This window comes from Mastigoproctus giganteus, chromosome 13 (assembly GCF_048544385.1).
Source record: "Mastigoproctus giganteus isolate SK-2022 chromosome 13, ASM4854438v1, whole genome shotgun sequence".
Lineage (NCBI taxonomy): Eukaryota > Metazoa > Arthropoda > Arachnida > Uropygi > Thelyphonidae > Mastigoproctus > Mastigoproctus giganteus.
Genome location: NC_143587.1, coordinates 115,165,245 through 115,181,319, shown reverse-complemented (window position 1 = coordinate 115,181,319; position 16,075 = coordinate 115,165,245). Strand labels below are relative to the sequence as shown.

The 16,075-nt window shown below is 37.1% G+C and overlaps 1 protein-coding gene across 1 annotated transcript in view; it reads right to left on the bottom strand.

The window, feature by feature from the left end:
- The window catches only part of LOC150076378 (uncharacterized), a 458,875-nt gene that overhangs the window by 206,100 nt on the left and 236,700 nt on the right, over positions 1 to 16,075 (bottom strand). The window contains exon 9 of the mRNA XM_090387340.1: positions 10,700 to 10,793. Coding sequence (XP_090243466.1) covers positions 10,700 to 10,793 — 94 coding nt within the window. The remainder of the gene's footprint in view (positions 1 to 10,699; positions 10,794 to 16,075) is intronic.

Below are 16,075 nucleotides of genomic sequence, written 5' to 3'. Positions count from 1 at the left end.
ATGTTGCTCTTATGGGTCCAGAGTAATAGTGATGCAAAGTTGAGAGAATTGAAAAATTCGAGCATTTAAGTTTTTTTCGCAATATCTTGAAAACTATAAATAGCAGTCAAAATCAACAAGCAACAAAACTGTTGCCCTTTGAGAGCTCTACAAGGATATATGACTAGATTTCAAATTGGGTTTTTAGTTTTTGAGAGTTAAACAACTAGTTAAGTTAAAGTAACTACTTCGTTCGCATTTCTCGAGCAGTGTGGTTGTGTTTTATTTAGTTAAGTTGTGACAATGCCGAAGGGCACAACAACGAAACGTGTTCAAAGATTTCGACAAAATCACAAATCTAACATTGAAAAGAAAGCAACAAAGTCGGCAGTGAAAAATAAGAGAGAGAGAGAGAGTTGTAAGCGTAAATGCAAGCAAGATCAATTAGAGGCAGATGTCAGGCCATCAATATCGAAAAGAACAGTGCAATCAGTGAATGAAGACAGTCAAAAGTGCTATATGTTAGCTTCAAAAGAATTTGAAAGAATGTTTTTGAACAACTCATTCAGATATATCTGCAGTGTTTGCAACAAACTGTGGTTTCAGAATGATTTGAGATTACCAAAGCCAAACCATATACAAATTCTTGAAGATGAATTTCCAGAAGCAGAGAACTTGGCATCATTTATGCTTTGCAATACATGTCCCACAAGCTTAGAATTGGGAAATGTACTGTCGTTATCCAAGTTCAACAGCTTCATATATCATCCATTTTCATTGAATTTACCACCACTCAATTGTATAAGCAAACAGTTGGTTTTGGCTAAATTGCCATTCATGCAGATTTGACGTTTGTGATATGAAACTGGCAGTTATGGTATCGTCGGAAAAGTCATAAATGTTCCAGTCAATGTGAATAATATGGTTAGAGAGTTCCTCGTGCTTTAGATGATGATTATGCATTCAACGTTCACATCAAGAAGCATTTGATTCATAAATCTTACTTGCAAGGACACGTGAGAAAAGAAACGGTCAAATCGTGGCTAAGGTATTTAATCAATACACCTCTGTACAAACGTTATAACATCACAATCGATCGTCAGTTGCTTGCTACAGTTTCATTGAGAGTTACCAATAGCGAACAAAATCAATCCCAGGGGCCCATATCTGGTGAGTATGGGCTTGGCACACCCAGGGTCCTGAGCTGGATATATCTTCTCTTTCTTGGTAATTCCCTTTTGACTCTCTCTCTCTCTCTCTCTCTCTCTCTCTCTCTCTCTCAGGGTAACTCAGGAATTTTTTTTGGGCTGGTGTAGCATAAGCCTCAGGCTTTATTGCACCATATAGCTAATAATAATAATAACAATAAAGTAGACAATGTAGAGAAGATCGCGTTGTGTGAAAGTGACATCGAATTACTTATGGTACAGCAACACACTTTACTTTGGAATGAAGACAAATATCTTGCAATTGCTCCTGGACAACACAATCAACCAATGTAGTTTACACTGAACATGCTGAGGAACTGTCGTTTCCAGCGATATACTTAGGCCATCTACGTAAATTTAAAGATGGATTACATGTTATTCCATTTATGATGACAACTAGCGAAATAAGACAAAAAGACCGCCGAGGGGTAACGCCACATCATACTCTATATATGGCGATGAAAATTTTATGCTTGAGAATAACCGGTTTATATTCCACTTTCAAATGCGTTGGAGAAACTTCCAACATAACAAAACATATGATAGAAGACCAAAGATTTGTTGAAGATTGCGTCGAACACAAGTTGTCATTTCTCAAATCCGAATTCTGTACACTACTGGTCTCAATGCAAGATGTCTTTGCTATGATCAGACAACTTGGTAAACCGACCATGTTTCTGACATTGAGTGCAACGGAGATTCGCTGGCCACATCTCTTGAAAACACTCACAGGCTAAACAGTAGTGAAGATACAGAAGTTGAAGATCCAATAAAAGAATTCACAGCATTGCAGCATATGAAGCTAATCAACGAGGATCCAGTCACATATGTAATATGCTTCAATAAGCTAGCGGATGTTATAATGCATATACTGCAATCAAAATGGTACAATCCTTTTGGGAAATTCAAAGTAATCGATTTCTTCAAGTGTACAGAGTTCCAGCATCATGGTAGTCCGCATATCACATTTTGCTGTGGCTACAAAGCGATCCTAAAGAATTGGTTTCGGAAGATATGCCTGCCAGAGACTGTATAAATAATAGATGAATTGTGTAGTGTCGATGCTTCGGATCTTCCGACGGCTTACTCAAATCAAGTGCACAATCACACATTTACTTGTTTCAAGAAGAATGATGATCGATGCAGATTCAATATTCCATATTGGCCTATGGATCAAACTCGAGTTTTAATACCAATGAACACATAAGACAATCGACGTTCAAGTTTCAAAAGGCATTTTCAACAATATAAGAAAGATCTTGAAGAGAAACATTACGATACGCTCGAGCAGTTTCTAGAAGAGCCCAAGTTGAATACAAAAACTTACTTGGATGTTATTCGATCGGAATTGATGAGACCTACTGTTCTAATGAAATGTGACACAGCTTTGGACGAATACCTTCAATCCTTGGTTAGCTGGTATATTAATTCGAATATGGATTTACAGTTCATACTTGAGAAACATTCATGTGCATCATACGTTGTAGAATATGTTAACAAAACCAACAGAGGCATAAGCCATTTGCATCAAGAATCGATCAAATTGCAAGAGTATCCAGATCAAGACTACACCAACTTGTTAAAACGTGTTAATATTAAAATGTTGAACAGTGTTGAAATGAGCTTGCAAGAGGCAGCTTGGTATTTCCTTCACCGGCGAATGTCTGAGGCTAGTAGAGAAGTTATGTACATTCCAACTATTTAGCCTCGTGAGTGTCAGAACAGTAAGAAGAGCAAGAAGTGAATGGATGAAGAAAATTTTGATGATTATTCTACCGACATATGGAATGAAAATATTATACAGAAATATGAGAAAAGACCAAAAGATGGAGAGCTCGGTCAACTTTGCTTGGCTGATTTTGCAGAAAAATACAATGTTGCGAAGGGACAATATAAACCTAGAAAACAGATGCGAGTCCACTATGAAATGTCTGAATTGGCAGAATATAAATGTGAGATGGTTTTACTTTACTGGCCTTTTGAAAATGAAATGGCTGATATCTTAGATTCAAACAAGTTTCTTCAGATACAGTGAAACTTCTCCTAACGGACACCTCTCGTTAACGGACATCTCTCTACAACGGACATTTTCAAATTCCCCCAACTCACCTCCATTGGTTTTAACCTGTTTGCAGCTTCTGTCTAGCGGACATTCTCTGTAAAGGACGCGGACAGGCAATCTGCACTGTTTCGTTGAGATTAGCACTTAATTTGATCTCCCCATAACAGACAGCGGGCGAGCTCACGGCCCTTTTTCTAGGAACTTTTCTTCCACGTATTGCCTCAATTGTGTGTTTATTTTCTATTTCCGATTCTCTGAATTTTATCAAGGTTTACGTCGCGGTTCTAAACCCTTTTTCAAGAATTTTAAGACACGTGTAAAACTTCTGATGAATTTGGTGTGTGCAGGGGGGGGGAAGATATGGTCGGCCTTTCGTCTTTTCAGTTTCAGTTTTCAGTTTTGTTCAGTGTCATGTGAAGTGCACAATGTCTTCTCGTAAACATTTAACTTTAAAAGATAAAGTCGAACTCATTAATGCGTATGATCGGCAAAAAAAATAGTGTTTGCAATCTGGCTGCAAAATTCAAAATCGGGAAGACGCAGGTAAGTGACATCCTAAAGGAAAAAAATTAACTGCTCAAACAATTTTGGCAACACGGAAATGATCAGGTTCAAAAATAATTCCCGAAAACTGTTGGACTTCAAATTTGTCGCACACGTGCTAAAGAAAAAAATTTTCCCTATTATTAGGGAAAAGGCTTTGGAGGTTGCGAAATCTATGGGAGTAAATGAGTTCAAAGCTTCTGTGGGATGGCTAGTTCAAAACTCGGCATAGAATTTCTTGGAAAACCGTAAGTGGTGAAGGTGGATCTGTTGATACTGGAGTTGTAACAGATTGGACCATCAAATTGGAAGATTTATTTCGTGATTTTGAAGCTAAGGATATTTACAACTGTGACGAAACAGGGTTGTTTTTTTAAAGCTCTTCCTGAAAAAACAATGAGTCTAAAAAACGAAAAGTGCCAGGGCGGAAAAATTTCTAAGGAACGCTTGACTGTACTATTATGTACAAATATGCTGGGAGACTTTGAACAACCTCTTGTTATAGGAAACCCACAAAATCCTCGTTGTTTCAAGGGCATAAAGTTGAATCTTTTGAATGTTGACTGGAAGTCTAATAAAAAAGCGTGGATGGCACGAGGTATCATGAGCGAATGGATAAGTCACTTTAACCAAAACCTGATTCGTCAAAACAGAAAAATTATTCTTTTCATGGATAATGCTGCATCTCACCCGCACATTGAATTGTCCAACCTTCAAATCGTTTTTCTGCCACCAAATATCTGCAGAGTGTCAGCCCTTGGATAACAGGATAATAAAACATTTTAAACTTCACTACAGAAAACGTGTTTTAAGACATCTCATTGCAAACATGAACGACGTAACATGTGCGAGTGACCTTGCAAAGAAAATCAGCATCCTAGATGCGATTCAATGGATTTCCTCTTCAGTAAACGCAATTAGAAAACAAACTGTCGTGAACTGTTTTGTAAAGTCTGGCTTCTCAAACGCAAAAATTGAAGTCGTAAAATTGAACAAGAACTTCAACATCTATTGATAATGTACGATACTTCTGCTACAAGTGACCCTGGCTACAAAGGTATAGACTCGAACCTCACTACAGAAGATGGTGCTCTAGATATCAACGACATTATCATCGATATTTTTCAAGAAGTTGCCCATGAGGATGAAGAAATGGAAGGAGGTCATTCTGTCGAAGAACATATTAACGACAAACCACCGATGAAAATAGAAGAAGCGCTCATACAAATCAATCGTTTAAAAACGTTTTTCGCCGCTGAAGAAGATACTGAAGGACTTTCGATGGTTTCTTCACTCCAAACAAATGTTGAAAACAAAATTATCAGCCGGAAGAAGGTGCAGTAGAAAATAAGTGAATATTGTATGTATTTTACTTAAAATAAAGTCATAATATGCATAGCACAATTGTATGTATATTATTTACAAAAAACTGTTCAAAATCTGTATATATTTTAATTTAATTTTACATTAAACGTTTAGCGATTTTTTTTTTTTTTTTTCTCCCTCAGACTTCTTGTTAGCGGACACTTCTCTCTAACGGACACATTTTCGTTCCCCATGGCTGTCAGTTAAAGGGAAGTTTCACTGTATATGATTAAAATTATGATTATGAACTGCCGCAAAAGGTATGAGTCGGACATCAATACAGCACACCCTTGTTACAACGCGATTCATTTTAGCGCTGTTCTTATATTATAAACTGGTATCTGACTATAACGCTGTCATAAATCACTATAATGCTCTTTTATCAGTGTACAGATTGCATTTTTGGCATATTTAATGAATACGTTTCATCTGATGGAGTCGATAGCTTGAAAATGAATGTAGTAAAACAGAATTAAAATGTTTCCCACGCCGATTTGAGAAATTTTCCCACGCTCAGTTAAATTTTCTCGCATGTTAATTTAATTTCAGTACAGTGATTTGTTACGTAGTTCCAAGATCAACATTTTAAAAAATGATCAAGTATATTGCTTGTAATATTTGCATTATATGCATTTATCCAAAGTCTAGTCATTACTCAGTACAGTATTAGACATTGTGTGTAACAGACAGTTTACTCGAACATTCTATCATAATTAATGCAACCAATGCAGTTACATATTCAAAGAGTTAATCATGGTGGATAAGAATGAAAAAGAAACAACGTCTGGATGCAGTATGAAGACGACAAATGTAAGAAAACGACTGAATTTGAAAATTAAATTAGACATTTTGAAGTGAATTGATTCCGGTCAGCGACAAGAAATGTGTGCCATAATTTAGGACTGGCAAGTTTAAATGTAAGAACAATTATAAAAATAAAGAAACAATTTTATCAGCAGGAAAGACAGTCGTTACACTGCAAGCAACTAGGGCTAGGCTTGCTATTAGCATTGAAATGGAGAGACTTTAACTAATTTTATTGAAGATAATATCTAATGCAGAATTCAGTTAAGTTAAATTTTATTAAAAAAAAAAAAAAAAAAAAAAAAGAGAGAGCGAGATTAGCCTATATTATGATGATCTGAAGAAAGCTCACCTAAAAAAAAAAAAAAATGAACCATTTAAAACTAGTAAGGGCTGGTTGAATAGATATAAAATCCAGGGAGAAGTCGCAAATGCAGATCAAGGAGCCAAAACTTTCAAAAAAGAACTTAAAATTATTGAAGAGGGGTATTATGTGTTATACTTCTCAACAAGTTTTTAACATAGACGAAGCAGGACTTTTTTTGGAAACGAATGCCTAAAAGAAGTTTCATATTGAAAGAAAAAAAAAAAAAAAAAACATGCCAGGTTTCAAAGCGGAGAAGGATCGGTTGACTTTATTGTTGGGTAGTAACGCTGCAGGGGATTTTAAATTAAATTAAATTAAATTAAATTAGTTTACCAGGAAAAGGGCCAAACTACAACCCAAAATTGACATATTTTTCATGATTAAATTCATCAATTAAATTAAATCGATTAAAATCAACTTAGATCAATTAAATTCATGATTTTAATTGGAATTTTAAGTTTAATTTTGATACGTAAGTAGTTACCACATAATTATAAAGAATGTGATGCAAAATATTTTATATGTACAAATATTTGAATATTAAATATTTTGACCGACATTTGTGCATCTTTTCACTACCGTTTATTATTCATTAGGAAATATCCTATGGCACTGACCGCAACTCACAAATACATATGTTACCTTATGGGAATGCAGCGCTTGCTTAGCACGGATTCACTTAGTGCTCTTTTTTTTCCGGAACAAATTATCAGTGTTAAGTGGGGATCACCTGTATTGTCAAAACATTAGAGCATTGCAGAAAACCCTAGAATCAAAATGGACGATAAAGAAAATGCTCGAGCGAAATGCAAGGAATATGTTCAAAGTCGAATCACAGAGGATGCTAGTAATAGACTTCAAGAGAATGATGATATTGAAATGATTTCGGCAAACTCACTATCTGCTATGGTACGCCGGCTACTGCACTTTTGATTCTGACTATTCAGCTACAAAGTTACCACAAATAATCTCCCCAGGGGTGAGGTTATCCCATCCACCAAAACCCCACAAGGCAGCATGACCACAACCTGGCAGCAACCCATCGGAAATATCCTGGACATAATCTTCTAAAAGCAAGTAATCCCCCCACTACAAGTACACAAATCCAACTTTGTGAGGACAATGACACTACACAGCAAGACCTCAATGCAGCAATACAACAGATCAGAAATAGGAAATTGACCTCCTGGAACCAGAGATAATCAAAAAGGCTGTAGAATATATACCACAGACAAAACTCAATTTGTTCAACCACTGTCTAAAAGCAAGCTGGTTTCCTACTGACTGGAGAACTGCCAGCATCCACCTAATCCTCAAAAATCCTAGGAAGCTCCAACACCTCCTGGACTCTAACAGGCCCATTGCCTTATTATCAGTACTGAGCAAACACTACAAGCACTTTCTACACCAAAGGATTGAAGTTCGCTTCAGTATTGCTGGACTAAACCCTCCAAATCAATTTGGGTTTACAAAGGGTCGATCCACTATAGACACCTTGGAAAAAATTACCACAGCTGCCACAAATACACCCAACAAGTATTTCTTAGTCATCTCAGTTGCCTTTGCCAGGGCATTTCACTCACTTTGTCAAGCATCCTTGGCTGACTCCAGTTGTTGTTATTTGGTTTTCAGGAGCATTAGCAACTAACACCATATTGCTCCGGGGATATGCGGTGGTCATTCCCTGACCCTTCTGCATCCTCCGTATTTGGTGATCATGGGCTCGAACCCCGGTCTAATCAAGAAGCATGTGCTACACACTGCAGCTCCTGCCGACTCTGGGCTACCAGAAAATCTTTCCAACTGTGTCAAAATGTATGTCACACAAAGAAGCATTGTTATTAACACACTATATAATGCACCAAATAAGCCATGTAAAGTGAAAGGTCTACAGAGGTTATCCCCAGGGCTCTGTTCTGTGACTATAAAGTTTGTCACAGAACTTAAATAACTAGGTGAGATCCTGGACAAAAACCTCTCCTTCGCACTGCATCTGGAACACCTACAAAAGATGATCTGAAACTACTTGGCAATGGTGGCCAGGGTCTCCTGCGCCGAACTCTGACCCTATTCTACAATGCAATCTTTCTGCCAGCCATTACATATGCCTCTCCAATATGGTACACTAAGGCCACTACTGCAGTGAACAGAAGAAAACTCGCCACAATACCCTCCTATATGCACCTGTTGCAGAGTGAGCACTGATGCCCTCCAGGTCCTTGCTGGAGCACTGCTACTGGATCTGGAGGTGGTTAGAACTGGCTTTCTCTACCATTTCTCCAAACGAAAATCCACCACCTTCCTGGAATACATGGCAGACAGCCAATAACAGAAAATTGAAAAAAAAAGACACCTCACTGAGCACCTGCAGCAAAGCACGGCAAAACAGATGGTTTACCTAGACCAAAGGCAGCATTACAAAGAAATTCCTCCTGATCATTGAACGTATATTCTCAAAATAACCACCATGGTTCTCCACTGGTCTACACACCGCCTACCTTCTGACAGGCCATACATAAATAAAAATATATAAAGCTTAACATAAATTCTGTAATATATTATATGTTTAAATTTCGTAATATTTCTAAGGTTCAACTTTTACTTAAATTATGGTTGCTTGCTACAAGATCCACTTACAATACAAAGTCCAGGGACATTGGTACTCAAACGAAAATGCCTGCAGGAATTTCCAGTGTGAGTCTCTGGGTCGTTTGTATAGTCTGTGGCATGCATTCTAAGGCTGGTCTAGTAGACAGACCTAGCTCAACTGATGGGTCTTTTCTTTACAACTGACATAAGGAGTGTACCAATCTCAAATTACAACCTGGTGCATTATGAGAAGAACTTGAGTCACTGAAGAAATGAGTGCTTGCCCTAGAAACAAATGTAACTGGAGCTCGTTAGGGACTCAAGTATCTCCTGATCTGCCAAGTGACGTACCCCCAACTTGGGGCCCAGAAAGGAATAGTCAAGTGCACACTGCTCTGGAGCTTGTTAGGGACTCAAGTATCTCCTGACCTGCCAAGTGATGTACCCCCAACTTGGGGCCCAGAAAGGAATAGTCAAGTGCACACTGCTCTGGTCAAAGGTGATCTAGTTTTATTTGGTGACACTATTGTTAGGGAAACATTTTTCGTAATATAGATAGGCGGTCAAGAACCAGAGTGTGTTTGTCAGGAGCAACAATTGATAATGTTACCAACAGGCTGTCAGATTTTAAGGAAAGTAAAGAGATAATACCTCTAACCCCTTTACATATGCACCATGCTGCTGAAGCAATATCTAAGGAAGATACACTTGACAAAACAAGCTGGAATCTAACTAAAGGATGTATGACAATGGTAGTCTGAAAGTATATTTGTACACTAGAGGTTCAAATATAATTAGTATTATAATAGCCAAATGATTACTAGATTTGGGGGGGGGGGTACAGATCTCCCTGTTAATCAACTGACAATAACTACCTGTACAATTATTCTTTAAATTTTTGGAAGCTCTCAACCTCAGTGTCTCTGGAAGGTAATTTACTCTAGTGATCAAATTAACACTATACTGCAAATTTTCTAGTTACTACTTATAACTGTATTGCTCACAGCCTGGTCAGTAATGCTTATGTTGTGCATCAAACAATAATCACTTTTGCAATTTTTTTCGTACCAAAATGTTAATGTTAATTTTTCATTTATACTTTGAAATAAAAAGAAAGGCATGTAGGGCAACTTCTGTTAGACTGAATCAGAGGAATTTACAAGACAATCTTTTTTTTTTGTCAATGACTACTCAGCTATGGTATCTAATGTCTTTATCCACCCGTGCAGTATAAGTTTCTAATTTTCTCATTTATTTCTTGCATCATGCCTTTAAATTACATAACGGAGTATTTTATTCTGAAATCCCAATTTCGCATTCAATTTATTTACCTTTCAGACATTTATGTACAGCCTCCTAAAGAATCAATATTAAGAATTATCTCTCGTCTTTTGTTATTCTAGAGGTTTTCTCTTTATAAAAGCTTCTTTGCTAGAAACAAGATACATGCTCCAAATTTTTTGTGAAAAAGTGCAAATCAGGTGAATTCATAAGAAAATCTTCTGGAATTTTAAGGCCACTGTTAAACAAAATGGCAAAGCTGATGCTTTTGCTCACCCCCCCCCCCCCACAACAAAAGACAAATTGCATCCTTCATAATCAAATAAAAATCAACTCTCAATGTAAAAGAACAGAGTTAAAAAGACTTTAAAATTAAAATGTGTTTCATTCTATAAAAATATAACAAAGAAATATACTAAATATCACATTATATCCGAGGCAATATATATGGAACATAATACATATAGAATTGCAGCAAAATGAGATAGTAAAATCATTTACCTTTGGTTCTGAGATATATGGGTGCAGATCCAGTTTTTCTGGATATGTAACATGCTTTGTTATTTTTCCTCCAAACATTCTATGATAATCAAATCTGAAGGATAATAAGAAATGTATTTCAACAACATGGACGATTTTTTTAAAATTGAATCAGAATAGATTATACAGGGTGTCTCAAAAATATTGGTACAAACGTTTAGGGGAGGTAGGTAACATCTAAAGGAATGTGAATCGTATAGGACCGATAACTGGAAACAGTTATGGGTTCCTATGCGAAAGTAGTAGCAGAGGCACAAGAAGCAGAAATGACACAAGACAGTAATTAGTGGCAAACATTTATTTGACATAATACTGTATTAACAATGGAGTATGAGATGGATGCATTTCATGATGTTACAACAGATGCTCGAAGGTTCCACCATGAGACGTGATGCATGTGTGACACCGACACAGCATGGATTGGCTGACACGGTTGAACACACCTGGAGTTTCTTTGACAGTAGCAGCAGCGCAGACGAGTCTCACCACGAGATCCATTTCCATCTCCACAGGCGATTCGTACACAATAGATTTGAGGAGCCCCCCCACAGAAAGAAATCAAGGCTCGATAAATCAGGTGAGCGTGGGGGCCAGGCAACGGATCCACCACACCTGTTCAAATGGTCACGAACACGCCTTCCATAATGGGCAGGCACCCCGTCATGTTGAAACCAAATGTTGCATCTCACACGTCAAGTAACCCTGGTAGAACTTGGTAAAAAGATCCGATATTTAGCCGAGTTCATCCAGGATGGTAACAGGTATGGGCCGACTAAGCAGTCACCGACCATACCTGCCCACACATTTATTGCGAAGCGATGTTGTGCCGCATGGGGGCGCACACCGTGTGGGCCCTCTGCTAATCCATACACATACACAGGTGCATGTCTGCCAGCTCACAGTTCATATATCGATGCATGCTCTTCGTGCGGCGACTACTGCTTGAATGAGTAAACCAGAACTTTTTCCTCTACCCGAACTGATCAACAGCGCTGTGTACCGACTTACGGTGACGTTTCCAGTTATGGGTTCCTATGAGATTCACATTCCTTTAGATGTTACCTACCTCCCCTAAACATTTGTACCAATATTTCTGAGACACTCTGTATATTCAAAGAACAATGAAACTGCTTTTTAGTTTAAAAATAAAGAAGTAAAAAAAATAAAAACTATAAATAAAAACCAACAAATAATTAAGCTATTAATTACATCGATACCACAATTCTTCTGTAACTAATAATCAAGCAATTAATTATGACTGACAGCACAGTTTGTAAGTAATCCTTCAAAAGAGAACTCTGTAAGATATACAAATAATATGTCCTCAATGACAATATAGTAGATTCAGCACTTGTCATCCATGTGGAGAAGCCTACGCTTCAATATTACTGGACAGTGGACAAATTCTAAAGGGCTTTCAATAAGAGCTTTATCAAGCTGACCTCAGGAAGAGGGAGGAGGATATTCCATGTATTTCAGCATGCACAACATGCAAATCAACCTCAGAATGTATAATTTCACAGAAATTGGGTGCAATATGGAATAAGATACTAATGTATTATGAAAACAACAATCTAATAATACCTGTAACCACTTTATATCTGATTGAGGTTAAAATGAATGAAATATTTTCCTGAACCTTTTAGATAAGTCCGAGTTAAGCAACTTCAGACTTAAGTAAATTTTTTTGGTAAAATCATAAATATACTTCCTATATAACTTTTAAGGGGGGAGTTGAATGAAGGAACAATTATAGTACAAGTTTTTATTTTCGTTCCCATACAAACTATGTTGGATAATAACCTGTGGCGTAACTAGAATCTAGGTAGATAACTAGAGTTAACATTTAATTTTCTGCTTTAAAAATTCTGAAGAAATATTCAACAATAGACATGTGAACTACGTTGGAGCACTTCAGAGGAAACCCTCCCCACAAAGTTCAAGCCATATGGACTGTGTCCCATTGGCTATTTCTTTGGAGAATTATATTCTATAGCCCTTCATTTCTACATCCTTTCTTTTTGAATTGTAAAGTCAGTTCGGTTTTCTCAAATATGTATACTTTGGTTTTGATTGCTTTAGTAGTCCTTATAAAGCCTACAAGACATAGAAAATACAAATCAATTTTTTTACAGTACAATAACATGTTTTTTTCTTCTTTTTATGTTTTCTTTTCTTATGTCCCACTCTGGTTATTTCACTGCTGTCCCACAGATAAAGTTTTTAATTGTTATGGTATATCACTTCAGGAATATAATTAATACATTAGCAAAGACACATGATGCAAGAAAGCAAGCTTATATAGCATCAGCCCAAAAAAAAAAAAAAAAAAAAAACACTCCTTATTTCACCAATCCACTAGCCCCAAATGTTTGTCAAGTTCTGCCTTGAATCTATTTAAGCTATCAACTTCTACAACGACAAATGGAAGTTTGTTCCAGCAATCAACTACCCGCTGGCTAAAGGCAAACTTCCACAAATCTATTCTGCAACCATCTTTCCTCAATTTGAATTTATGTCCTCTCAGGAGATTATTCTGAGCAAGAGGAAGAATCCCATCCACATTGATCATGGTCAAACCATTCTATGCTTTGTACACCTCAATCAGATCACCTCGCAGGTGCCTAGTTTCCAGACACTGTAATTTGTAAAACTTAAGTCTTTCTTCGTAAGAGCAACCGTTTGTTCCATTCACTAATCTTGTTGCCCTTCTCTGTACTCGTTCCAACAGCTCGACATCCTTCTTAAAATGAGGCCTCCAGACCTGTATACAGTACTCAAGGTGTGGCCTGACCATTACCTTATACAAGGGGATAATCACCTCCTTATCCCTGCTAGAAAAATTCCTATATATCATTGACAAGACACCATAAGCTACTCTTGCAGACCATCTGCACTGCTCAGAAAACTTCATAACTGCCTGCATAATTACCCCCAGGTCCTTTTCATTCTCTACCTCTGTCAGTGTGGTACCACAGAGTTGATACGTTACTCTGGGATTACTGCTTCCCACATGTAGTACTTTACATTTGTCAATGTTAAACTTCATTTGCCACCTCTCAGCCCATCTCAACTTTTCTAGATCCTGTTGCAGCAGTATTCTGTCATTAGTGTCATTAACGACCCTGACAACCTTCGTATCATCTGCAAACTTGGACATTAAGCCTGATATACCATCATCAATATCACTTATAAATACAGAAACAACAATGGACCCAACACTGAACCCTGAGGGACTACACTAATAACATTAGTCCACGAAGAGCAGTGTCAATTGATTACCACTCTCTGTCTTCTCCCACTCAACCATCCCTTTATACATAGCAGCAATTTGCCTCCAATGCCACACTGCTCCAATTTGTGCAGTAGTCTTCCATGTGCAACAGTATCAAAGGCTTTTCTAATATCCAAATATATGGCCGACCGGGCTAGCCGAGTGGGTAAAGTACCTACCCGGCAACCCAAAGGGCACGGGTTCGATTCCCGCCTCGGGCTTGGATCAAAGTACTGCAAAAACCTTGGGAGGTGCAATATGGCCACAGAAGCCGATGCGCCAACAACTACCAAATCAAAAAAAAAAAAAAAAAAAAAATCCAAATATATAATAAAGTTATTCTTTGCATCTAGTTCCTTTGTGACTACATCATAGCATGCAATCAAATTGGTCAGACAAGACTTCCTCTTAACAAACCCATGCTGTGTCCGAGCTATAACTGAAGTCTTGTCTAGATGAGCCTGCAATACTTCTATAACCAGTGACTCCATTAATTTCCCTGGAACAGAAGTTAAATTAACAGGTCTGTAATTACCTGTGTCTCTCTTTGATCCTCCTTAGCAGATTGGGGTCACATTTGCACATCTCCAGTCCATGGGTACCTCCCCTGAGTCCAGGGAAGCTCTCATAATTATGGCTAAGGGTTTGCTTACTTCCTTTGCCCTCCTTTGATATAACTAGATAGATTCCATCCACACCAGGTGCCTTTCTTGTGTTTATCTTCAAGAATTTCTCTACCACTTTACTCTCAGTTATTACAAGATTATCTAATTTACTGCCAGAGTTGAATACACCTCTGGCATTCCCCTCCCTGAATAACTCCTCATGTGTGAATGTCGATGCAAAATATTCATTTAGTTTTTTAGCTACCTGAGCAGGATTATCAACAGTTGAACCATCGATATCAAGTGGACCAATCGGATTCATCCCCTTCCTTCTAGAGCAGGGGTCGCCAAACTTCTTTGACCATCGACCCCTTCAAGAGTTTCTTGATTTTTTATCGACCCCGTCTATTTTACTATTACGTAAGACAAGCAAAAAAGATGCTTATGTGAGTTTTTAGATTGTTTATTTTATAGTTACAGTGTTTATTGTATGTATAATATAGTATATATTTTATTTTGGCTTAACATCAAAGGAATACGTTTTTGATATCCTTCTTAACATTACATATTTGATAGGAGGGATAAATAATATATAAAATATAAAATTTAACTTTAGATAACAAAATAAAAATAATATAATCTTCCTTATATATATGAAAATAAGACTTTTATTAACTTAGTATACAATTTACTAATGTTGTCAATGTGAAGGGTGTGCTTCGTGACTCTTGACAAGATTAGCAATGTTATGTTCAAAATTAGTAAGTTTTGGCCTTAAATTGCCACAGAATTCTATATCTAGCTTATTTCTTCGTTTTGTTAAAATGGAATTAACATGGCTGAAACCAGCTTCAACCATGTATGAGCTTGGAAATGCAAGCAAAAAGGGAGTACCACTTCAGAAAGTTTTGGATATTTTTCTACAACATTTATATTTGTTCAAAAGTAACTTAAAGTCCCATTTTTAAAATGTGTCTTAGCTTCAAGATCAACTGACAATTCAATAAGTTCATCTTGTAAGTTACATTCGATATTTTCAATATCTGCAGAAAATGGCGTGATAATCCAATCTGGAATGTGCATGTTTTCAAAATCTGCAAAGTACAATTTAAAATCATTGCTCAAATTTTGAAGATGTTTTGTGTATATCTCTAAGTCTTCATCTTTTACTTCTAATTGCCATAGATTTGAAAAGTACTGAAAATCTTTTCGTAACAATGATGATTTAAATAAGGCTAATTGAGCTTGGAAGCCTAAAAGAATCGTCCGAGCTTGAATAATCGTGACATCTTTACCTTGTAGACGGGTACGTCATTAAATTTTGAAAATAAGTCCACCAAATAGAAAATATGATTCTTATTTCTCTTCAGTTCATCACTCAAAAACAAATTAACATCTGCAAGAAACTCTAGGGTTGAGTCGAACAACTCAACAAATCTTTGTAGACCTCTAGACAAC